This window comes from Falco biarmicus, chromosome 3, assembly GCF_023638135.1.
Source record: "Falco biarmicus isolate bFalBia1 chromosome 3, bFalBia1.pri, whole genome shotgun sequence".
In the NCBI taxonomy this organism is placed as follows: domain Eukaryota; kingdom Metazoa; phylum Chordata; class Aves; order Falconiformes; family Falconidae; genus Falco; species Falco biarmicus.
This window is the reverse complement of record NC_079290.1, coordinates 3,748,823-3,775,710: the sequence shown is the minus strand read 5'-3', so window position 1 is coordinate 3,775,710 and position 26,888 is coordinate 3,748,823. Positions and strand designations below refer to the sequence as shown.

The 26,888-nt window shown below is 40.7% G+C and overlaps 1 protein-coding gene across 1 annotated transcript in view; it reads left to right on the top strand.

Moving 5' to 3' along the window:
• FAM135B (family with sequence similarity 135 member B) overlaps nt 1–26,888 on the top strand; it is a 231,047-nt gene that overhangs the window by 148,176 nt on the left and 55,983 nt on the right. Inside the window, exons 7-8 of the mRNA XM_056333129.1 lie at nt 537–710; nt 10,932–11,058. Coding sequence (XP_056189104.1) covers nt 537–710; nt 10,932–11,058 — 301 coding nt within the window. The remainder of the gene's footprint in view (nt 1–536; nt 711–10,931; nt 11,059–26,888) is intronic.

The window sequence follows — 26,888 nt, the reverse complement described above, 5'->3', positions numbered from 1 at the left end:
TAATTTTATTTTTTTTTCAGAAGATCAGGTATGTGGAAAGGTACTCCAAATATTTTCAGCTCTCTCTGACACAAGACTACTTCTAACTCACACAGATTGCCTGAGTTGATTGTTCTTATGCTGAAAATCACAAGTAGCAAGCTGTCCTGGCTATGAACACTCAAATAAACTGAGCAGTTTGCTAAATGCATTTCCTTCTCCTACTTAGTTCTTCATGTCCCCAGAACTAGTGCATAGGTGGCCATCAAGTACAATCACTAGGGAAAACTGGAATTGCGTCACATCTATTTGTCTTCTATACAGTGTGTGTGTATATATTTTTTGCTTTTTATTATTTCTTTTTATATCTATATTTATGTTGATATTTATGCTGGGCAGAAGTACAACACAAGATAGTCATCAGTTCTGTAAACGCTTATGAAGCTGGGAAGTGATAAAAATTCTCCTCGAGCCATCTCCCCGCCTGCTGCCTGTAGCATGTTACGGGCAGTGACAACTCAAGCTTTCACTAACTCTTGTAAAACTTTCTCTTTCAGGCTGAGAGATGTTCCAACAATCCCCATGATCAGCAGCCGTACACTGTGTCTTCACTTCCACCCCCAGAGAGGTCTGCACCACCATGTTCCTGTCATGTTTGACTATTTCCACCTGTCAGTGATATCCGTCACGGTGCATGCGTCACTGGTGGCATTACACCAGCCTCTGATCAGGTAAAAGACACATAAATCTCTGTTGAAAGGCAGAAGAGGTTCCTCTTCTGAGTTCATTTGCTTACTGTATGGGAGAAGCAGAGAGGATAATTTAATTTTGACATTTTTGATCCTGGGCTAGGATTTCAGAGACTAGGGTTTTGGGCCAGCCTCTGACTCAGGCTCCTTCTCGTGATAAGATGCTAGGGGCCTGATCAAAAACTAGCAAAATCTCTGGGAATGTGTTCAGAAATTTTGATTAGTCTTGATCCTTCTATTTCCCATCTTGTGGATAACTGGCTAGCTGAAAAAAGGTCTCATAGACATAGTCCAGCTGGCTGGACAAAAATGCACATCGCTCTCAGCTTATCTGAAGTAAAGCAAAATACACTGTCTTACACAATAACAGGAAGATTTCGGTGGGAAAAGAATGTTGCAGGTGGGAACAGAAAACTACAGAAGAGAAACTAGGGGCGGGCTTGATATTTAGGCAACTAACCAATAATGAGCTTAACTTTTGTAATATGTATGAGCTAATTATAACAAGGTATAAAAGATGACTGTAAGGCACAATAAATGAAGTCTGCTGATCACTCATATTGAGTGACTGTGTCTTCCCTCCGTCGCGACACCATCTGTAACATGGGGAAAGTGAAAAAACTCTTCTCCTTGGCGGTTTTTCCTCTTTAGTCTAAATGCAGCTAAGAGCATTTACATTTTCTCCCCCTGTTGTTCTGTAAAGCATTTAGGACAGTTGGAGGCTAATCTCATCTGTGCCCTCTGTGCATTAGCATAATTCATAACATGGCTAAATGGAGGCATGCATTAGTCAGTACTGGGTAAGGCTTTGCTGAATTTTCCCTTCGCAGCAGCATCTGATTTAACCGTGCAGCAGTAAATACTAGCTGCCATGGGGTCTAGGTGTGATTTATGTTATCTGATTCGTAATGACAAGAAAATAATTCAGAACTCCTTCAAATAAAACAGAGCTGGAGGTCAATATCTTCTAATATTTAGAGCAGGCGAGGGGAAGCAAAGGTCTTTCTGGCAATTTACTTTGTGTCCAATCTTGTCATAGCATGAGATAAAGAGTCTGAGAGGAAGGGAACTCCCTTGGTCCTGAAGGAAAATGCAATGTTCAGCGTTTTCAGCTTCCCTTATTCCAACAAGGCCTGGGTGTTTACCAAATGACCAGGAGAATCTGAAATTTGTCAAATATTGTGCAAAGACCACTGTGTCAGAAAGAAAAGATGAACCTGTAGACTCTTTGTTATCTCAGGTTTCATGTTTTGGCTTAATACATCTTTCCTTCAGTTCTCCATTTGTATAAAGGCATTGACGTGATGCCGTAGAATGAATTAAGGCTGTAAAAGGTTGAGTTGTGACAGTGATGTGAGTTGCATTAGTAGATCAGACTGATGTATCTGTCTTTTCTGCTGCTGCTGAGATACAGGTAACTGTTGTATCTCTCTTCTGCTATGTGTTGAGTTTTTAAATAGTGAATTAGATTCTAACTGACTGTTTCTAACCAGATAATTTCACTCAATTTGTCCATTGTTCTATTCTATAAAAGGGGGAAAGAACAATAGTTATCAGGCTTAATGACTGTTTTCAGTGCTTTGTTATCCTATAATGAATAGGGCTGCAGAGACTTGTTACTGTTATTAAGCATAAGTCGCAGGATAAGCAACTGTTCCATAGTCAGATTATTATAGCTTTTAAAGCATGATTTTGTGGGCACGTATGAAGTATACAGAATTTTTACTCAATGCAGCAGAATGAAGATTTTAACAACACAATATAGAGTCTCCTTTGCTTAAGCCAGTAAAATAATTTTGAAGTGTGATATGAAGAATTTGTCTTCTTGATAAATATTCAAAGCCGAAAGAGTTTTTGTATCATGTGTTCTCTAGATATAAATCAGGGTGAAGACACTAGTGCAACAGAAGCACAAATTCAAAGCACTCTGAAACAAAACCAGCCACTAAAACTTATTTTTCTCACAGCTCAGAACTTTCCTGCTTATCACTTATCATTGGAGTTTACTAGGAACACAGAAAAAAAGTTTAATTGTAAAACCAGAGCTTTATTTTTGTAGCACAATAGAACCTGAATAACCGGAAAGTCTTTTTATTTTTTTTTATTTTTTTTTGTCACATTATAGGAAAAATAAACACCAGGTAGTTACATTGTCTGAGGAAAATATCTACACAGTATTTCATTGTGGTTTAGTTTGCTACCTTGAATTGTCCCGTTATAGTATGTGCTTTACGTGTATATACATATATACATATATACATATATACATATACACATAGGTATCCACTGAAAGGTAAAGCAACAGTTCTAGATCTACCCTGAAAATAAAGATCACACATTATGTAAAACTGAAATTCACTGCTGTCCTGAAGTTCTGCTGGAAAACAGCTTTGCCTGCACTGCACAGCTATCTGCTTACATGCGCCCTGTGGACTCAGCTTTTCACATTTTGTTAGCTCTGGTGGCAAATTAGATACTCTTCCCCAAAGTTCTTCCATGTCACCTGTATTTAAACAGTGAAAACCACAGAGAAATGAGCAAGGCAGATTCAGGCTTTTCCCTGCAGGGTCATGTACACCCACAAATAGCACCCTTGCCAGGGTGCCTCCGTTGCCTCCTGGTTTTTGACAAGTGAACATTTTGATATTGATGTTTGTCCTCGTTAATAATTGTTATATAATAAATATTCAATTAAGTTTGATACTTTGAAGCCCTCCGCTCTTACCAAACTTAGAATGAGTGAAATTCATGTTTCTCAGATCATTTGCAGAACTCTGGATGGACATTTTGTGATTCAGCTTTTCTAAAAAGTATAGCCCTCAGCTTTTTGATAGGGTCCCAATTCATGGCAGCTGTTAATGGCTTTATGCATTTACTAAGCAGGTGAGAGGCTGGATAGGGAGGTGATGAGACAGACTTGCAGTCATCTTACCTCCAGCTCTGTTACCTCTACAAGAACCGTATTTGGTCTAGATGTGGGATGACCAGGAGCATGCTGTGATACCTTGGGGCTTGGATCACCTTTTCTCTTGGCTCCATAGGTAGCTGCATCCTTCTGAGATGCTGCTGCAGAGGGGACTTTGAGCAGCAGGGAAGGGGATGGGTGGCTTTGAATTGTCCCTACAAAGCACTGAGTCAGAGCTTGGTTAAAAATTCTCACTTTGACCTTTAAAGTTCTTTTACGTCTCTAAAAAACACCCCAGAAGTGCCTGGGGAAGCTGGACTGCTGGGGGCCAAGTCCAAAACTCTAGTTTTCCAGGCAGGAGTGCAATAATAGGGCAGAACAGGAATGTGGGGTGTAATGGTTGCAATAGCTATTGTCTCAATCTGAAACACTGCTCCCTTCACCTGCATCTTGCCCTACACCCAAACCCTTCCACCAGGCACCAAAGGACATTGTCACACCGCTACTTGCAAGCCCCAGGGCTTGAGCTGTGCTGCCGCAGCCCCCAGGCCCTTTGCCCTCCCACAGTGACAGCCACTGCGCAGAGCACTGGTGTCTGCTCGGTGCATTCAGTACGCTTTTGGCAACTGCAAATTGTGGAGCAGTATTTTGAGACTTTGGGGATGTGGGAGAAATAGTGAAGAGAATCTAGAGCAGGAGTTGGCTGGCATATCTCTCCTAACATCACAGAAATGACAGTTCTCGTTGGAAAGTTAGAGGGCTTGCCTCTGGTGACCTCATTTTACCCAGGATGACAGAAGATGATCCCAGCAGGTCTGTCAAAAGATAAACAGAGAAAGTGAATGATATTCAGTCTTGAGAGTACTCCCCTGCTGAAGGCACTGGCCTCCACAAACTGCTTAAATAGCGGGTTTTGTTCTTTTACCTAAGCTCCAGAGGCAAAATGTGAGCAGGCTGTTGCAGGAGGAAAGCACAGAGGAATTAGGGGTTTTGGACTCCAGTTTTCTGTTTGGTATAGATGAGTTTGGTTTCTGGCCTGAGTCATTGACTTCTCCCTTAGCTCCCTCTCACTGCCTTTGCAACTGGTCCAGTCTGTAAGTATAACCAGCAGTTATTAGCCCAGCATCAGCTGTTAGAAAAGGCGCTTTTCTCCAGCATAGTTCAGACTTTACGAAATATTTTTGCTTTTCCCAAAGGGATAGATCCATGTCTGTGGTGTACAGGGCTACTTAGTCTCAGTCATGCTGCCAGCTCAGTGCCTTTTTTACATTAGACTCATTTAGGAACCCAACAGCAAGAAACATGGTTACCCACTTCATTAATTCCATAGACGTCTGCACCATTCCTTCCTGAAAGGAGTTAGCACATACTACTCTTATAAGAAAAACTGATTTGTAAGTAATCTCTGAAAGAAGTACCCTAATACATAGCTACACACGCACAGTTTTCCACACTGAAAACGATGCCCTGTATGTTGTATTTCCTATTAAGCAGCATGGACAACAGGATCTAGTCGGCATGTTTTCTACTGAAAGTTTACCTGCAGACCTCAGATGCTTTATACTTTCTTCCTCTGAAAGCTTTCTGGAAATAAAACCCCTGTGTTTCAGCACAAGACTGCTGCTATCTGTACAGACTGGTCTTCCAAAAACTGTGCTTTGTCTAAAGACTGTGCAGAATCCAGCTCACTTGATAGCCACAGCATTTGCAGACTTACTTTGGCTCTTGGGCTTCAGCTGAAAACATCGTCAATCTGAAAAAAAACCCAACCAACCAACCAAAAAACCAACCAACCAAAAAAAACCCCACACCCCAAAACACCAAGGGAAAAAAAAGAAACAAGGCTTGAAATTGCTGCAGATAAGCAAGATCCTTCATTACAGGCAGCTGTCAAACCTGTTTTCACTTGTTTGCACAAGAAAGGGGTTTAATTTCCTCAGTTTTTTAGATTCTCTTCAACTTTCTATTCTCTTCCCAACTTTCATACATATGTCTATGTGAAAAACAAAGTAGACTTTCAACATTTTGCTTGTTAACATTGAATTATTAATTGCCCATATCCAAACCAGTGAATGAGAAACAAGAAATCTTGGTGGCATCTCATATTGAGAAATAATACAAATATTTGTAGAGGTGGAGAAGCAGGACACAGATACTGAATTTTTCAGTGCCTTCAGCTTATTCTATGCTGGGAAGAGGGAACAGAATCAAAGGGACACAGAGTATTCAAAGGTTTCAGCCCTGACCTAGTTCTGCTGTACTCTACTACACTGCAGAATCAGGCCAGCCCTGGCCATCCTTGAGCAGTTTTCTCTCACCTAAATTATTTTATTCCCAGGTATCCTCCTGTTCCTCAAAATCACAGCTGATGTATCTATATATGATATGCACACTGTACTACCCTGTGCGCTTTCAATCTGGGTGAAGACCATGCAGGTCAATTTTTCTACAATTGTAAGTGTAGCTGGCACCTCCTTATGGGCAGCTTACATATGAAACTGCCTGTAATCCTGAGCTAGTAAAGTTCTGATGTACTTTTCCAATCCATCATATTTGCAAATAAGATGATCTGTAGAAAGAAAATGGAGTATTTATGCAGTGAAGAACTATGGCTTCCATAGTACGTTTATTAAAAGAATACTGGTTTGTGTTTTTGGGGTTTTTTTGGTTTTTTTTTTTTTTTTTTTTCCTTTAAGAACTCTTACATAATCACTGGGTGTTTTTTCCTTTGAATTTTCTTTTATTTATTACTGTTTGTTATGTATCTGCAAAAATAAACCTTCAATTTTTACATTCTCCTGAGCTACCAGCTGTAAAGTCACATAAAAACTCCCTATTTCTGAGTCAAACTTTCAAAAAAAAACCCCAAAACCCAAACCAAAAAGCAAAAACATCTCCACCCAAAACTAGATAAATACCACTACGTTACTTTACCTGCTTTCAAGTTTTATAGCAATTAAGGTTAAGTTTAAATGAACCAGCATTTTCCAGCAATCAGAATCACTAGATTTCAAGCCAAATTCCCACTGAACTCTCCTTAGGATCTAGGGAGAGACATCTGTTTCCATTACAAATTTTATTTTAGTAAATCTTACCAGTTTTACCCAAGAAGCTCACAACATTTTAGAGTCACTCATTATAACCTTAGTGAAACTCGTTGTGGAAGAGAGAAATACGTCTAGAGGAGCACAATCTGTAAATATCCATATATGATTCTCAAAAACAAACAACAGCTCATCCATACACCCTATGGCCATGTGCCAACAGTAATTTGCCAAAAGCTATTTAAAGTTTTGAGTTAAAAAACAGGGAAATTGGTGTTGTGCATTACATGTTCCTGATCTGTGGGAGTTAGAAGGAAGCTCCCGATGAAATGCAGACAGTGCTGTTAGTGGAGGATGGGAGGGTTTGATTCTGAGGTGTGTGGTTTCCATGGGACTTACTTATATTTTTCACTTTTAAAGTCAGTAATATATTATGCATAAGAGACTGAGGGAAAAAGAAGTGATTTCTCCATAGGATCTGGCTGAAATGGGATGCAAGTTCATTTCCTGAACTTCCACTCCTGCTTCAGACACAAGATTATGATTTCTTGTCATTAGAAGTGTAGTGATCGTGTGGGGTTTTGTTTGTTTGGGTTTTATAGTTTTGCTATTTCATATGATGATGGTAGATAGTTTTTTTCCCAAGTAAGACTGAGATCCCAATCTGTAAATTTTTTTTGCCCCATTCTGCTAAAAATTACAATTTGTGAAGATATTAAGTTTTGCTTACCACGAAAAGCAAAAGATCCTTATTTTGAAAAAAGTGAGTGAAAAATAAAACAGGGTTATTTCGTTTTGGGGCAGTTTAAACTCAAAGGGAATAATATGTTTTATTAAACTGGCCTAAAGCATTTATTCCAAATTATTTCAATAACACATCTGAATTAACATTTATCAAGGCCAATCCATTTCTTATGCTACGGACTGTCATCTCATTTATGTGTTAGAGAATTCTCCACAAGAAGATACAAAACAGGACATGATTATGTAATATTTTGCACCACACAAGAACTAAGAGGTGCCACATTCAATTCTCCAACAGCAGGTTCAAAACAAACAGAAAGTACAGCATATATTACAGCGTGCAATTCCTTCCAAGAGATGTTACGGAAGTCAAAAGTAGAAATCAAAAAGGCATGGACACAAATTCGTAGAAGATAACCATGACTGCTGGAAATAATTGCCTGAATATAACCTCTGAGTCAGAAAGTTCTGATATTTTGATTGCTGGTATCTCTCAGGCTATACAACAGGAAAAAAATTGGCTTTTTAAGGCAAGTTACTACAATATGTATCCATAGATGGCTGCTATAAGAACTACAAGACTCCTCTGAAGGATAGAGACATCTCACGGATAAGGTCATCAAAAGAACAGCTCAGGAAAAAAGCAAAAGCCCCTATTGTTTCTTTCACCAAAAATATTTATTCTGCACGCATGTTCATTCTCCCAGACATGCACACATTACCTCTTTGACCTTTTTTATCCTGACTCCAGATAAAAGCTAAGGTTAACATACAGGATGAGGATATAAATGTTGATATTAAATCAATGCCATTAAACAGATAGTCCAAATAGACATATAAATAACCAAGGGTCAAAATTCATAGAAATGAACATGGTTGCAGGAATAATTGGATAAAATAAATATAAATTCCAAAATTCGAAGTAGCAAATCAACTTGTTACTGCTAATAAAAATTCTCTTCAAGTATTTTGTACTTCAGAAAGCATTAGGGGAACCTCAGCAGTTTGTAAGCCTTCCACTTAAACATTCCCTCAACAGACAGATGACATTTTGGCAGGTTTCCCAAAAAAGGTTTTTGTTTTACATCAATTTCCATAAAACCAACAGATTAAAATCCCTTTTCTGCTGTAAAAGCAAAAGATAAATAAATAAAAAAGGCATTATAAAGTGCTTTTCATTCCCTTAAAAACTTTGAAAGCTTTGCTAATATTCAAATGAGGCGTTTTTCATGTGCAAGCAACATTTGTTTAAGCTTCTTTCTGTGATACAGCAGCAATCATTTTTTATTTCTGCTTCTTGAGACTTTCCAGCAGACCAGGACAGACAACATCGTCCAATAACAACTGAAATTATTGAGAGCAGTGTTTATCTCTTGGCTGGTTGAAATTGCTTTAGTTTATTTATTTATTTTTGTCTTAAATGTTGCAGGTATGAAATACATGGAAAGACTTCATGCTGCTTAGAAGCAGCCAGCTGGAGATTTCTGGAATCACATAAATTAATACAGACATAAACAAGGCCAGATATATGCTAAGGTTTTCTACACCATCCTCCCCCTTAGGGGATGTACTTTTTGTCAGTAAATGAATGCTAGGTGATACAGAACAAACGGCAGTTTTGGCTTAGAGGTGAGGCAGGGGTTCGTGATTAACCTTCTGAAACTTTTCCAGTTCCTAATTTTGCCTGAGGTTCTTCTAATGTTGCATACATCACTCAGTTTCCCTGCAAGTCAGAACCCCACCTGTTACTTGGGTGATAGCAAGTATTGCTGGCCCTCTCTTTTGTCTTGTATCCTTAGCATAAGCATCCTTTCTTTTGTTGTGTGTTTCTGTTCAGCAGCCAGGACTCTTCATCTGTCCTTAACAACCGAATCGGGTTTAGACAGCCATGAATTGCGGCTAATCTGAGCTGCTGTGGCCACGGGATACATATCTGCATAGAGGAATGACCTCAGTTTGGAAAGTTTTGGCAGAATGAACAGCACTGCCCTGTGGCTTTTAATTCTGGCACATTATGGTTTAAATTTTTTTTTGCTCTCCCCATCTTGGAAGCTTTTGTTCTTCCAAGAAGACCAGGTCTCCTGGGTATGATGTAATTTGGGATGCCAGCATGGGCATCAGGTGCCTGTGAACGGTGCTCCCAGCCTGAAGCTATAGCACAAACGCAGTGACATTACCTCTGCACCAAGTATGAACTGCGAATGTGCTTTTCTTTTTTCTCTGCACTTTTGTATTTCAGTTCCACCTTTGCCTCCATGTTTTTTAAAAACAGTTATATTTGCTTCTATCACCATTTAAACTCAGTAATTTGACTTACTGGATTCATCACAAGTAGCCTAATATCTCTCTTGAAATATTGGTATATTTTATGTACAGCACATGTTATCAGAGGGACTAACAGTGGTGTTTCTCTCACCTCACTTCAGTTGTTTATGAGGCAGTCATCCTAGCCTGTCTTTATAGTCCACAATAAGAAATAAGCACTTTGAGGGTGAAATTCATCTGACCTATTTGATATCACTGCTTCAGAAAGAGATGACTCATACCCTGGAAATGTCAATTCCTCTCCAGCAAATCTAAAGGCAGCCTACATCATTAACTGGGATGTAGACATTTGCTCAGATTAATTCAGAGTAAGAGCCCTAGCTATGTATCAGGACTCTGTGGGGCTCAATGCTGAGTAAACTCCAAACAAGATGTTCCACTCTTGCTGAGTTCATGCTATAAGATAGGAGTCATGCAGATACAGTCAGAGGGAGTACTGTGACCATGTCAGCACTGAGAGGTAATGAGCTGAGCACTAAAATAACTTAAATTCTATCAGATTTTTGAGGGAGAATTTGGATAACAGTGAATTCATGTTGCACATGGGTATGGGAGGACACATCCCAAATGAATGGACTGCACCAGCAAAAGGAAATGCAGGTTTTGGGCTGAAGTCTTGTCATTATAGTGCCGGACGCTTATGTCAATGGACAGTGAGAAGTGGGAACTAAATGTCCAATCTGTAATAAAAATTGGAGTGAACTGTAAAGGATATTAATAGTGAAGAGACATCATGCGCAATTCAAAGAGGAAAGAGGTTATAGTTAAAAGTCAGAGAGAAAGATGTTGCATCAACCAAGATACAAGCTGATGAGAAGTTGAATAAGAGTATTATCTATGTGGATAGATGGAAAAGTTGTACTGTTGAGATGTTTTGCTGGAAGAAGATCTGCAAGAAAGGAGAGAAAGGACAGACTGAAAGATAACTCTCAAGCCACTGGACTGAATGCCAAGAAATCAAAGTCCATGCACATCATTTGAGCTAGTGCATGCTGGACAATGTTAATTTTGAAAGGGAAACATGGACTTGTGGTGTCAGCTTGAAATAAGCAAAAGCAAAATCCATCACAGCCAAAACCAAAACCGCAAACATTTTCTAAGGCAGGAAATAGCACTGGTGCAACACTGAGTCTTGTTTAACAATACTGCTCTGATCATTTTTCTTCTCAATATTTCTTCTTTTAGTTTTGCTCGCCCAGGGAAAGGTTCATGGCTTGGTAAAGGCAACCTGGAGGCAGGACCAGACCAGTCCAGTATGTCATTGGAAAATCTAGTGTTTGGAGCAGGCTACTGCAGACCCACTTCTTCAGAGGTAAGGAGGATGAACAATGATGTTTTACTTCCATTTGATCAGATAGGGTGTCCACATTATCTGTGAAGAATGGGCCCTGGTTTATATTGCTAGTAGGGGGATTTTGTTGGAAGAAGAACCCTTCAAACAGTTCTGCATGAAACACCTGGCACTTGGAGTTCCTGGGTGTTCAGCCCCCACATATATGAACCATTTCAGGAAAGTTCAAGATGTATGGATATACCCCTGGTTGCCAATGACACTTTTCAGGCACGATTCACCTGACCGAGTGTCTACTATAAGGTGAAATTAATTATTCAGTAAAAAATACTTGCTTTTAGGTCTTATGTTTGACAGCCAGAGGACGTGACTCATTATTAATGATGTGAAGGAAAGGTTTGTGTCTGGATTATTGAGTATTGTGTGTGTTGGTGATGGGATGTTACACATTGCCTTACTCAAGGCAGATCACACAGTTAGTGTATGTCTTTGATCTTTTTACTTACCACAGGAAAGACAAGAGCTTGTTATGCAATTTTTAGTACAAAGTTTCTTGTTTGAAAAATAATGAGTAGTAGCTTTTTGGTTTGGTTTGGTTTGAAGTGTTAGTTTTGAAGCCTTTTTTTTGTCAGAAATGTTTCCTCAGGTCTAGAAACTCAACCCAGAATACTGGAATCATTAACTTGTTAGGAAACCCTGATTCAAGGGTTCTGATTAACATACTGCCCTCAGCTTCCCTCAACTTTTCCTGTCAAAGCTTTTCTGTTCTGTATCTATATTAAAAATATGCTAGCCTAGAGCAGCTGGTGCAGAAGAACTACCAGGGAATTAACTCAGCCTGAGAGAACGTTTGGCCTGAGGCAGCTGTCTGAACCATTGGGTCATTGTATACTTTTGGCAAACAAAGTGACCTCAACCTCTGCCTCTCTGGTAGGCAGTCACATCACATAAATTTAAATAACTGATTCAAGTGTTTGTAGATTAATCTCTGTACATTGCATAAGAGAGGGGCTTCTTTGGGGAGTGTTTCCTACTTTTTGTTATCCTCTGGACAAATCTCTGTTGTCTAACTCTCCTGTTAGGCTAACTCTCCACTCCTATTTTTCCTTTTTTCTCTCCATGGAAAAATCCTAGTCTGCTGTGATTAGGAAGCCTTATTTCCTTCCCAAATGTTTTTCTTAGCTGCAAACTCTGTTTTCTACCCCTCTCTGTTGAATAATCTTCTTTGATTATAGGCTTTTTTTCTTTTTCTTCTTCTATTTTATTTTTAAATTACAGCATAATTGTGGTGGCTTGGTCTTGGCTGGACACCAGGTGCCCGCTAAGCCACTCTATCACTCCCCTCCTCAGCAGGACAGAAAGGGGAGAAAATAAGATGGAAAAAAAATGGTGGGTCAAGATAAAGGTAGTTTAATAAAGCAAAAGCAAAGGTTGCCTGTGGAAGCAAAAGAAAACAAAAGATCTTTTCTCTACTTCCCATCAGCAGGTGATGACAGGCCTCTTCCTGGGAAGCAGGGTTTCAGTATGCATAGCAGTTGCTTTGAAAGACAAATCATCTCCTTTCTCTTAGGTTGTATTGCTCTGCAGACATCATATGATATGGAATATTGCTATGGTCAGTTTGGGTCATCTGTCCTGGCTGTGTCCCCTCCCAAGATTCTGCCCACCCCTGAACCTGGTGGTGAGGATGCTGGAGAGCCAGCCTGGATGCTGTGTGAGCTCTGCTCAGCAGTAGCCAAACCCTGGTGTGTTATCACCACCTTTCTAGCTACCAAATCAAAGCACAGCACTAAGAGGGCTGCTATGGGGAAAACTAACTCCATCTCAGCCAGACCCAGTACCATAATTATTATTCTAGCAGATGACCTGTTAAACACCAGAATGAAAGCACTCTATCGTGAACTGGCTTTAGCACTTTGTTTCCCTGCAGGTCATCAGAATGTCACACATTAAATGATCATCAATATAATGCTACACAATCCACCTCCACATGGTCAGATGTGCATTTTCTTAGCTTCAGAAACCTCTATAAGTCATGACATCTGTTCTTGATCTGAGCATTTTAATTTAATAGACTGTGATGGCCTTTTTGCATATGCTATCCATGATGTACAATAATGAGCAAAGACTGTTTCTCTTGCTTTAACATATAAAATAAAAAATCAGAACTAAAAAAGAAACTGCTGTGGGGATAAATGTAACTTCAAATGAGGGCCTTGTGACTGCTGGTTTATGTAGGAGTTTATAGCAAGCCGTAAGGGATTAAAGGAAGAGGAGTAATATTATATCTTACAATGGTGCAATGCTTTGCCCTGGGTCAAGTTTACTTCCCTTTACAAACTTGTAGCTTCCATTCCGTGCTGTTTGAATGTTTATTAAATGTAACTTCAACTGCACTATGGACATGTCTGGGTTTGGGGAATTTTGCGATCACCATTAGTGAGCATGAGAATGGATCCTACCCTTTTCATTCCATGAAAACTGCAGAGCTCTATACTGACATATATATTTTTGGATGGACCTTGTATACTGCATGTCCAAAGTAGTAATGGCTAAATACCTTAAGTCAAGATATGCCACACTTTTTTTTTTTGCTTGTAAGGTACTCTGATTTCATGCAACTAGCTAAATCTAGGCTAGAGCAACTATATTTTGTCTTCCAAGGCAGACAAAGCTTCCCTGGACAGTAGGACATGGGAAAATGAATTTTAAAGATACTTTAATTAGTTCCTTTTTATGTTGTAAAATGCTATGAAACAGTTAATGTTAGTCTATCCTGTGTTTTTAATTTTCTCCCCTCCCCTCCCCTCCCCTCCCCTCCCCTCTCCTCTCCTCTCCTCTCCTCCCCTCTCCTCTCCTCTCCTCCTCTCTCCTCTCTCCTCTCTCCTCTCTCCACCTTTATCTTTGCAAAGCTGTTTGGATCCATCTACTTTTCATGTGTATTTCTGTGTTTTCCTTAATATAAGAAGCCTCTATACTTAAGCTCTTAAGATGCATCTCCTGGGCAAGTGTCTTCTGTCTGATGTCTTCTCTAGGGAACTGAATCTGATTATGCAGTTCTCTGTAAGACTACAAACAGTTGGGACTTTCCTTATTTGAGGTTTACCTGTTGTGAGTAAACCAAAAGGAACTTCTCTTCCCCACAGCTGCAGCCAGATTATTTTTCCAGAATACTTTCATTTGAGTGGAAGCTGATAATGGGTAGGAGCTCTCAATCATTCCTATTTCACCCTCTTCTTCAAGTCTAGGAGATGCATGGCTTAAAGCCCCAGCAAATCAGTGGTTCACTGTGTCTGAGGCACCTACTAACTCCACAGTTTATTCTAATTTTCATAGATTTGGCATAAATTCTACAAAGTCATGAAGCAGACTGGCTCACAAAAGTAAACTTTGCCCTCACTAGTGTCATCATACTCAGTAGATGGAATATTAGCATGGTGTATTTGGTTTATGTGGCAAGGTTTTGGTAGCCAAGGTGGGTGGGAGCAGGGATCGCTTCTGTGAGAAGACACCAGAAGCTTTCCCCCTGTCAGAGTAAGTTCCAGCCAGCTCCAAGGCAGACCTGCCACTGGCCAAAGCTGAGCCCATCAGCAACATTGGTAGCATCTCTGTGATAACATGCTTAAGAAAGGATAAAAACCACTGTGCAGCAGCTGTGAGAAAGGGGTGAGAAAATGTAAGAGAAACGGCTATGCAGCCACCAAGGTCAGGGCCGAAGAAAGAGGGGAGGTGCTGCAGGTGCCAGAGCAGAGACTCCCACGCAGCTTGTGGTGAAGACCATGGTGATGCAGGTTGTCCCACTGCAGCCCATGGAAGACTCCGTGCCAGAGGAGGTGGCTGTACCCTGAAGGAAGGCTTTTTTAGATTTTTTTCTTATTTCGTATTCTAGATTTCTTCTTATTTCTCATTCTACTCTGTTTAGTTGGTAATAAGTTAAATTAAGGTCCCCATAAAATCTGTTTTGTCCGTGATGGTAATGAGTAAGTGATGTCCCTGTCCTTATCTTGACCCATAAGCTTTTTGTTGTATTTTCTCCCTCTGTCCTGTTGAGGAAGGGGAGTGACAGAGAAGCTTGGTGAGTACCTGGTGGCCAGCCAAGGTCAAGTCACCACACATGGTTCAGACAAGCTTTGAACACATAGCTTCAGTAGAGTAGCTAGCTTTACAGTAGTGCTAAGCCCTCAGGAAAGCCAGAGTTGTGATGAAATCTGATGTTAATACTACTAAGCCATGTTTTCCAGACACCTCTTGAATACAAAGTAGAGGACTCTTATCTTGACATATCATCTCTCTGTGTGTGTCATCCATCCCTTTTTACTTCTTCCTTCCTCATAAAACATGGGTGCGTCAGACAGCTAATTTTCTTCTTAGGCCTATAGACTGACTGTGGAAATTCACATCTAGTTTATGTTGTCGATTTGCTTTTTCCTTACTGAAAATGCAAGTGACTGCCTTCATTTCTAAAGGAAGTCCATATCAATCATCAGCTGTTCTTGCCACTTCCTGAGCTAATGTTCTGCATTTGAGCTGCTGAGATGCCATTGCTTAATGATAGATCCTGAAGGCTCCTTGTTCTGCTCTTCTGACTTCTCAGTGCAGAGACTAATTAAATGCCAGGGGCTTTGTACTATACGTGTGTGTCTTCCCTAGCTGTCCACAAGTGACTTGCGAACACTACTGGCTTGTTTCCTTATCTCCTGGCTCAGCAGAGTAGTTATAATAATTAATCGTATTTAAGCCTCAGTGATTTTAAGTCTTTTACTTTCTTCCCAGTCATCTACCCAGAAAACAAGGATCTTCCCTTTCTTTATTCCTCCTTCCCTCCCTCTCTAATGTTTTCTCTTTATCTATACTATACTTTTCCTTTCAAGTACAATTAAGAAAACAAAGATATTTCTTACTGAAATAAGATTTTGTTGTTGTCGTTGTAATATAAATATGAAGGAAGATGCTTTTGTGGTCAAAAAAATAGCAGAGAACAGTCTACAGAATAAGAAAATGTGCTACTACTTTCTCAAGCTCTCTTTAGCCCATAACCTATACTCACAGGGAATATATATTACAGTAGATTAACAATATATTCAAAATAGAATCATATCTACTGCAGGCTTGGGAGATCTAGTGGGATGAGACAGACTCATGAGCTTCCCTCAGGGGCTTCTGAATTCCCCTTTGGGTCTGCTAAATTGCTTTTCCCTGTGAGGAAGTTCAAGGGGTTGTTTCGAATGTTGCAAGGTCTGTAGCTGAACATCAACACCAACTCATGCTTTCAGGTGATCTCAGCAGCCATAAGAAATGGACACTGAAAAATATCTACAGATCCTACATCTACAATAAAATAAAAAGAAAATGTTCTTTGCAGAACTGATAATTGAATGGTCACTTACACTTTAAGACTTTTATGCCTTACCCTGTACCATACACCTCTTCTGTATCCGCTCTTGTCAGGCTGTTTTAATGTCTTTGTAGTATTGTGCATCACATGCCTGCTGTGTTATAATCAAGTTGTGTCAATGGCATACTGGGAGTTATTAATAAACTGTACTCACAGTAATCTTATTTTCATTTGGATAACAGTTGCACTGCAGATAAATCGACTTCTAAGTAATCAGATTGATTAATCATATGACTTCCCATTAATAAGGAGCTAGTGTTTGATAAGAAGTGTTCTCCTTCCATCTAGCATTGATGTAGCTATCCCAAAAGACATGCTTATGCCTGGCATAATACAAGAACTAGGAGTGCCATTCAAATAAAATTGCGCTGATGATGAGTTCTCTACGGACAGTTTGCTAAAATTTTCATTTTTTTCAGTGACATATGAAAAAACTGGTCCATTTCAGCCTAAAACCAAAACATTATTCAGACTGATATTTTTGTGTCACATAGAAGTCATCTCTGTTTTATTCTTCTTTTCTTCTGTATAGTTACTGCTCTTTGGCCACAATAATTGACTTTTTCAGCTCTTGAAAAGGAAGGATGTGCATCAGAGAACAGCTTATGTAGGACCCATTCTGGGAACTGTAGTATGTCCTGAAATCCCAGTTTAGCTGGGAGAAGAGGAATATATAGCTGCAGACTTCATTCCTCTTCAGACATAGGAACCTTAATGTAGAGATTCCTCTTTTTTTTTTTTTTTTTTTTTTTTTATTTTTTTGGTATTTATTGGTACAGCAGCCATCTTTCTAATGCCATTGTTTAATGCCATTGTTCCTTCCCCTCCACACCCCACCCCCCCCCCCACCCCCCCCCCCCGGCATCTGCTGTGTCCTGACCCCAGACAAAATTGTATGAGAGATAGGGGTGGGAAGGGGAAGGCTAAGAGAGAGGGGTATGGGGTGAGGGAGGGGAAGGCAAGGAAAAAAAGGTGTTAGCTTTGCAAAACTTTGCAAAAAACTAAAACTCGTGTGGTTCCTTTTAAAGGAAGGGCAGTGTGTATTTTTCTTTTTTTTCCCATTGAAACTAGCAGAGGTTCTCTGTCTCCTGCTGGACAAAAAGGGATCTGATGTGTCTAGAGGGCTGTGTAGTTGCCAAGGTATTTTTTTTCTTTTTGTTTTTCAAACAATACCTGATTATTTACAAACTTAAGGCATAGTTAGGAATCTGATTTTACTAATTTAGAACTTGAGTAAGATAGCTGGTTTACATATTATTTAACATTTTTAAAAAGATCCAGTTTGGGGTTTTTTTGATATTTAAAATAGCTTTGACTTACAACTACTCAATATAACTAATCCATACTGCAGAAGTGTAGTTTACATCAGAATTTAATTTGGAATTGTTAATTTTACATGAAAATGTCTCTGCTTTGGTGTGAGTATGGTATGGAAAACAAATCTTTCCTGTGTTAGCATGTGTTTGTAATAGGTGGTTTTAAAGGAACAGGATTCTTCAAGTGTCTTGCTTAAGGAAATGTTGATTAGTTGTGACTGGGACTCCAGCAGATGTCCAGTGCATAATTATTCATAAATATTCTGAAATAGTAAGACAGCTGATATACTGTTCTTTATAAGGTATAATGACAAGTATCTTTAATCAGTGTGTTCAGGGCACCATTAGTGATAATTACTGATGAAGTCTTTAATCTTCAGTTGCCTGAAGATAAATGGCTGATCTTTAGCGAGAACTAAATGATTTCCTAGCTGTAGCAGAAAACATGGTAACTAATAATGTGAAAATAACTGGTTTCTTTAATCATTGGCATATTTCTTTTCTGTGGCTCTTTTTGATCTGGTATGTGGAGATACAACAACAAGGCAATGATCTGCATTGTGATAGAGTTCATAATTTATATATATATATAATCTGTTCAAAAAAATAACGGATTAATTTGGGGATAGGCTTAAAATATGATATTGAAAAAGGTTTGCAATCTTTCCACTGTGGCTGTTCAATGAGAATGTCATGAAATCATCTGCAGATTCTTGTGAGACTCCAGACATGGTGGTGATGGAGTGTCCTGCGGAGAAAATCCTCAGGAATCGCTCTCATTAGACTGATAATTGGTTCCTTTTGAAAACTAATAGAATTTGCATAGGAAGGTCCACTTTTCATATGATTTTTTTTTTTTTGCTTTTTTTCTGCAATGATTATGTATTGGAAAGAATCAGACTGCTGCATTCTCCTTAGAAATTTCCCTGTTTCTCTGCATTCCATTGTGAAAAAGTCGATTACCCCTTGACTTGTACAGCTGAAAAGAAGTTTTTTATGGCTAAATTAGAGCAGTCACAGGTAGAGTAGTAAAAGATAGGCCAAGCATAGAGAATTTATTTCTCTTTCTCAGCTACTATTACAGTTACATACTGAAGAACTTATTTGGCTCCCATCACCATAATTTCTCACTTTGGGGCTGAAACCCACTGATGTGGTTCATAGAGTCATTCACTTGACAGACATTCTTTCAATTAAAGTTTTCCCTTTCTACAGATTTCAGCACTGATTGTTAAGGAAGTTTATAGGAGGGGACTTGGGACAGATGTTTTTTTTCTCTGAAATGCAGTGCATGAGCACCAGGAACAGCCATTCTACTCTTCACTTTAGGAAGGGGACTTGGCTGCTTTCTACCTTTTGACAGAGTGCTCTATGATTCAGTTTTTCTTTCTTCTCAGTATTTTTTTCCCAGTGGTACTTTGTTGAAAAATTATCTTCATATACCCTAAAGAACACTACAATAATTCCCACTGACTGATGGTGAGAGAGTTCTTGAAAGGAGACCTAATCAAGTCTCATAGCTTCTGAGCTGACGGCCTTTCCAACAGATGCCAACCACAGCACAGTCAAGATCCATCATCTGGAAGCTAACCCTTTGTTATTGGCAAGTGTCCCAGACAGCAGCTTGGGGACTGAGAAATGAGAAAAGAGATTCCTTCTTTTTTCCAACTACTTTGTCTTGTTTTATGGAAACAAATCTTCAAGTGACAGCAAGAGCCTATACCTCTATTCAGAGCCATCACACCAGTCATAATGACCCAAGAATCAGTTTCATAGCTGATATGAATTACAGGGTTTGTTGCAGTGCTTCGGAGGAACACATAGAAGCTTGGTCCCCACAACGTCAGCTCGTGCATAAATGACTGCCCCTGCTCTAATGATCTCACAAGTTCTCCAAGGATCAGACAATTTCCAGCAGTCTGACAAACAGAAAAAAAAACTAGCTAAGAGAATAGAGACGGGTCAAGCGTTATGATTCTCAAAAGTATTGCCAGACAAAGGTGAATAACATTAGACATAAACATAAACCATTTTTTGAAGCTTCATGGCAAAATAAGAATATTTCTAGGAGCTCTTCAGTACAAGAGTAAGTTCTCCTGAAGTTGATTTGACTTAGTCATGTTCAGAGTCTGTATTGGAGCGTTTTGATGAGTGGGGAAAAAAAAAAAAAATCAGGGCAGAATTGGATAATCACTAAATTACAGAACCACAGAATGGTGAGGGTTGGAAAGGACCTCTGGAGATCATCTAGTACAGCCCTTCTGACAAAGCAGGTTCTCCTACAGCAGGTTGCACAGAATCGCATACAGGTGGGTTTTGAGTAACTCCAGAAAAGCGGAGTCCACCACCTCTCCAGGCAGCCCGTGCCAGGGCTCTGTCACCCTCAAGGTAAAAAATTCTTCCTCATACTCATACGGAACTTCCTGTGCTGCAGTTTGTGCCCGTTGCCCCTTTTTCCTGTTGCTGGGCACCACTGAAAAGAGCCTGGCCCCATCCTCTTCACACTCGCCCTCAAGATACTTGTAGACACTGATAAGACCCCCCCCTCAGTCTTCTCTTTTCCAGCATAAACAGGCCCAGCTCTCTCAGCCCTCCCTCAGACGGGAGATGCTCCGGTCCCCTCACCATCCCTGTAGCCTCTGCCGGACCCTCCCCAGTAGCTCCCTGTCTCTGGAACTGGGGAGCCCAGCACTGGGCACAGCACTCCAGGCGCAGCCTCACCAGGGCAGAGCAGAGGGGCAGGATCACCTCCCTCCACCTGCTGGCCACGCTCCTCCTGGTGCCCCCCAGGGTCCCACTGACCTTCTTGGGCACGAGGACACACTGCTGGCCCATGGGCAACCTGCTGCCCACCAGCACCCCCAGGCCCCTCTCCGCAGAGGTGCCCCCCAGCAGGTCACCCCCAGGCTGTACTGGTGCGCGGGGCTGTCCCTCCCCAGGGCAGGACCTTACACTGGCTGACCTTCACCAGGCTCCTCTCTGCCCAGCTCTCCAGCCTGCCCAGGTCTCGCTGAACGGCAGCGCAGCCTCTGGGGTACCAGCCGCTCCTGCCAGGGCTGTATCACCAGCAAAGCTGCTGAGGGTGCCTCTGTCCCTTCCTCCAGGTCACTGATGGATGAGTTGGACAGGACTGGACCCAGCAGTGGCCCCTGGGGAACACCGCTGGCTACAGGCCCCCAGCCAGGCTGTGCCGCTGGTCACAGCCCCCTGAGCTCTGCCCTTCAGCCAGTTCTCAATGCCCCTCACTGTCCGCTCACCTCACCCAGCTTCCTGAGCTTGCCCATGCGATGCTGTGGGAGGCAGTGTCAAAAGCCTTGCTGAGGCCAAGGTAGACAACATCCACCATTCTCATCTACCCAGCCAGTCATTCCATCACAGAAGGCCATCAGGTTGGTCAGGTGTAAGGGCCCTTTCTGAGAAAGGCTTTGTTCACTGTCTGGGTGCCAGGCTGCAGAGTGATTATGCCTTAAAATGTAGTGAGGAAGCAATTAGCACTCAATCTGGCTCTCTGAGCTCACCTGCAAATCAGTTCTGTGCCCACCTGCCTGCAATGAGGGGCTGCCCAGAGCCTCCCACAGCTTAAGTGTGGGGGAAGAAGAGAGCTCCTCAGATGAGCATGGGGGGAGTAAACAGCCTGGTGGAGTGTGACCTGGCTGCAGAGGTGCTTTGCTGCGTGTAGGTGCGTTCCAGAGCAGAACTTGGGTGGGTAAGTGATTGTATATAACCAGCACCTATGGGTGCAATGGGGGAGCTCACTTGGGGTCTGTGCCATCGTACACTACAGTCAGGTATGACTTCCCCTTGGTGAATCCGTGTTTACTTCTCCTAATCCTCTGTTCCTCCACATGCTTTGAGATGCCCTCTAGCAGGAGCTGTTCCATCACCTTTCCAGGGATGCAGGTGCGGCTGACCAGCTGTGGTTTCCTGGGACTTCCTTCTTGCCCTTTTTGAAGACCGTAGTGACATTGGCTTTCCTCCAGTCCTTAGGCTGCTGTCCTCCATGAACTTTCAGAGATGATGGAAAGTGGCTTAGCAGTGCCTCAAGGAAGCTCTTTACATAATCAAGAAAGGTGTGTGAGTGTTCAGGTGGTTAGTCGTATGAGTATTTGGGTAAAAAAATCTGCATCTAAAGATTTATTTAGGGTAAGCTAGACACATTCAGATGCATATGAGCTTACACTACTTCTTTGCCTGGTGTAAACCTTGAGAAATCAAGCTTCCAGTCAGTCTGCTTTAACAACAGTATTAACTTCTGCTGTTCACAGCTTCATAGTATGGTATTTGAATAGGGTCTGGTGCGCTGATGCTGTCTGTGCACTCTGGCACTATATTATCTCAGGATAGCTGGGTATGTCACGAAGTGGGAAGGAGCTGCAGTATCCTTCATCTGTAGCCTCTGGTTTTGAAGTAGGTCAGTTTCTCTAGGAAGTCAGATAAGGCCAGCAGCCTATTCCCATCACTTTTCCTCCTAGTCATGTTCATAGTCATAGAATGGTTTGTGTTGGAAAGGACCTTTAAAGGTCATCTAGTGCAACCCCCTTGAAATGATCAGGGACATCTTCAGCTAGACCAGGTTGCTCAGAGCCCCGTCCAACCTGACCTTGAATGTTTCTAGGGATGGGGCATCTACCACCTCTCTGGGCAGCCTGTTCCAGTGTTTCAGCACCCCCACTGTAAAACACTTCTTCCTAGTTCTAGTCTGATCTACCTTCTTTCAGCTTAAAACAATCACCCCTTGTCCTATTGCTCAGGCCTTGTTAAAAAGTCTGTCCCCATCTTTCTTGTGAGCCTCCTTTAAGTATTGAAAGGCTGCTATAAGGTCTCCCAAGATGTTCCCCCTTTCCATGTGCAAGAGAAAGCCATAAAATCAGTTGAAGGTGCTGCATGTCTGCTCTTTGATGACTCAACCCAAAAAGTTATTGTCATCACATAGGTTTTTCTTAGGTCTTGAAGCAATCTGCAACATCTCTGTTGGAACTGAGGCTGCCTGGCATTGGTAGACAGAGTTGGCTTATGAGAAGCAAGTATGAAAGCCTGAACAAGATAGAGGGGTGTCTCCAAAACAGTGTTAAGTCTTGTTCCTGAGGGTGGTAAAGCACTGTTTCTGCTCTGTGTATTGTGTTTCTTTTGCAAACAAACATAGTTTGATTCGCCAGAGCTGTCGGTCAAACCTTCTTTCTCCTTTACTGAACTCACTAGAAGTATTTTATTTAAAACCATAAAATGATGGTCTGTAGAATAAATGGTAAGCTACTCATTGCTCATGAAATTTGATTGTCTTTGAGTGTAAATTACTTGAGGGCTGGTATATGTGCTATGCATAATACAGGAGGTATCTACTGGGCTAGGGGAATGAACCCGTGAAAATGTAATGCTTATGCAAATTACTACAGCTCAAGCTATTCAAAAGTTCCCCATTTTGTTGCAGTAAATTACAGCAAATAAATATAATTTCCTTAAAGTAACATACCCAGGAAAGTTTCTGATTAGCCATTACTTCTGTTTTGGTGTTAAAATAGAAATCGTGGATTTCTGAAGTGACACAAAGAACTTTGTTTTATAATCAGCTTTGCAATTCGACACATGTATGTCAAAGGGCTATAAATGATGCATTGTTTGAGTGTCAGAAGTGAAGACTTCAGGAATGCAGCATAGTGACAGCATTAGACATTGAGCTGTTTCCTGGCAGCAAAAGACATAGAAACCACATCCTCCCCCATCAAAGAAAATAGACCAGCACTATAGCACCTAGGCCAAAGTAAAGCATTTCTCGTGCAGACTGACTGTTTGCAAGAAGGAAGGTGCTTGTAGCCAGGGCTGTAAATTATTATTTTGGGGTGTGATTCATCGACATAAAGTAATACTGCAGAAAAAAACAGTTTTCAAACATTTGCTAAAAGAAAAATCCAATGGATCTCATTTGGTCACTTCGCAAACTTGAATTATCTGAGTGACGGAACTCTCTGAGCCACAGAATTATCTTCAGGAAAATAACCGAGAACGGAGTGGAAATCGATTTGCTTTACTTCGTTTTACGACAAACCTTGGAGTAGGATCTTGGAAGAGATCTTCTGTTGATTATTTTTCACCATACAATAATGGACAAAATTCAGGTAATCTGAAAAGTGGCATATTTAGAACCAGGAAAAGGATTATTTTTTCCTGCATTTTGATAGACCATAAGATAGCTGGTAGGTGCTTCTGTGAACTTTGCCACAACTGTGCAGAATGACAGCACTGACAATTCCTACAGTCCTTGTTCAGAAAGGATAAGAACTGAGGGCTGTGGCATAACCCAATATTTGGGCAATTCAAGGAAGCCTTTGCCTGAAGGCATGCAATTTCTGAATCTGTCAGGGTTTAGGTTTGAATTTTCTTTTCTTTGTTTACCTGTGTCTCCTTGGTGCGTATTTGATGCTGAACTATGATCGGTTGCAAAGCACAAGCCTTGTTGGATTTCTGTTCCGATCCAGTTTGACAGAGCCTATACAAATCAGCATATTATGCTCACATCTTTGGGGAAAAATGAGAAGTCAATCATGAAACAGGTAGAAAGAGGGAACTATGCAAGAACATTTGCAAATAACAATAAAAAATAATAGTGCTATCAATAGAGACATGATTTCTTCTCACCTGCATATGACTCATAGGAACCTACTTGGTAACACAGTGGCTATGTAACTGACTGAAAGAAACAATAAAGTAAAAAATCTGCCTTAGCAACGAAATGTCAAACTGGTTAAAAAAATGAACTCATGAAGGTTGAAGTAATTTGTCACTGCCAAAAGACAACTAAATATTTCCTCTTTAGCCATTGTTTGACAGTATTACTAAAGTTTAAATTCAGCAAGCTGAGGAAGAGATCAGAAATAGTGTTATGATTGTTCTAATTTTTATCTCCATTTGTGAAGACAATTACCCAGGATGCAGCAACTGCTCTGATTATGGAGATCTCCATACTGAGTTCTGGGCAAAGTTCTCAAAAAAAATAGATTTGGGTGGGCATGGCTGGCATCATATCTCTTATCTCCCATGAGGCACTATGTGATCAAGAACTAAAATGACCCACTGGCAAGCTAATTTCAGATAATACCTATTGTAAAGTCACTTCAGAAACCAAGGCAGTGGGAGCAGAATAACAGGATTCAAAGTGATCTTGAGCACCTGCAGAAGTAATTTGAAAAGCAAATGGTGCCATTCATAAACATCCTGTTCATAGGCAGGAATGACAACATTGCACAAATCCCAAGATGCTCGTGTCCCTGTACCCTTTTTATTAAATTAATTCACAAGCCTTCTTGGTTTCTTGATGTCACAGAGCTGTGTTGCAAGACAGTAGATATCTGTTCCCCACAGCTCATACCAGAGGGTCTTCTTGAGAGCAAAGGCTCAGGCCGTTAGATTGATAGGGAATATAGACAAATGCTGTAATGCACAGAAATCCTGTTTTGTTTGTTTGGTTTTGGTTTGGTTTAGGCCAGCCTCTTTGAATTCTAGGTTCCCCAAGAAAAGGATATAGCTCTTATTTTGTATTGCATGATGCTTGAATAATGGTCCTCAGATCTTGCTTGTGACAGCATCAAACTCATAAAGGTCTTTTCTGCAAAATGTGAACTGGAAAATGTGAAAATTCAGCACGTCATTTAAGTGGGACTTGCTTTTTGATAAACTTTTTAGTATCCTTTCTTTTCTTATCCTTTTGTCCTGCCTCGTTCTTTATATATTCCTTTATTTGGACAGGGTGATCCCTGTCTTTGTCTTTGAATCTTTCCTTCTGCACAAATGTGAAATGCACTCATCTCAATGGCTACATCTTCGAGTGACCACCAATCCATCTCTTCCCATTTATAATTACGTATCTCTCAAGGAAAGATTCCAGTCTTATGTCTCAGTCTGATTTCTCCTTCCCCATAGATCAGGATCCATATCCACTTTGTCACCAAATTCCCTACTTGCTAGCTGTGGGCTCTTTTTGCCTCTGCTCAGTTTATAGTTAATGCTGATACATAGCCAATAGGCTGAACCAATGAGCTCACCCTTCAATTCAAGTACATTTCTCTAACTGAAGTGACTGTTCTGTATAACTCGGGCATGATTAGTGTACCACTAGGGTCATAAGTATGAGTACTTCCTGGCTGGTATCTTTTACTCAACCTCTAGATTTGGAACATGCTTTTGAAAATAAACAATTTTTTCAGGTTGCAGTTACACTAAAAATCCATCCTTTATCTTATGACAAGTTGGTGCTCCAGTGTTTGAAGTAATTAACTCTTCCTCCATGTATGGGCATATTTGTAGCTGAATTAGGTTTTATTTTAGGAGAATAGCAGGATGCAAAGTGGTTGGGGTTTCTAGGATTAAAATGGCAGCTAATGTGCTGCTGTCTCAAGGCCTTCACACAACTGAAGTGCAGTTGGGAGGTTTCCCTATACCCAAGTGTAGTTTTCATTTTCATGATCTGCTGCATAAACAAAGCAGACTTTGTTGCTATAGGTAGATTTCTCATTAGTCTCATAGTCTCATTAAGAGACTGAGTCGATCCTGTGCTTAGTGGCAGAATTGTCAGTCAGGACCCTCTCCCTCTGATTCTACTGATAAATCCACTTTAAAAATAGGATACATCAAATGTTTGCTCACTGTGATGCCGAATTTTGAGGTGATTTTTGCCCTTCCAAAATGTTCACAGAAAAGGAACCAAATTTCAGAAAGCCCAAATGGAGTAGCAGTGGGACAAATTCAGTGTGACTTGGGTTATTTTTAAAAACTGAATGATGTGTAGAGGATGAAGTGGCAGACGAGTTCTCCTCTTCTGTGTTGTAGCCCCTTGGTATGCCATTTTCCCGACAGTCTGGAGAGCCCAAATACTGTGGTCAGAGATAGGAAGGGGTGATGTGATCACTGACTTCAGTCTACAGCCTTTGTGGGAAACTGAAATAGGCACGTATTATAGTAGGTTGGAATATATTTTCCATACAGACATCTTCACGGAGTCCTACTCTTCACTGCTTCCCAGCTTAAAAATTGCTATGGCATCCTGTTACATGATTCAGCACGTGACAATTTATCTAGCTTCACAACATAAAGATGAGTATAAGGTATGTTTTAATTTACATCTGTAGCACATTAAAAGGGAGTGCAAG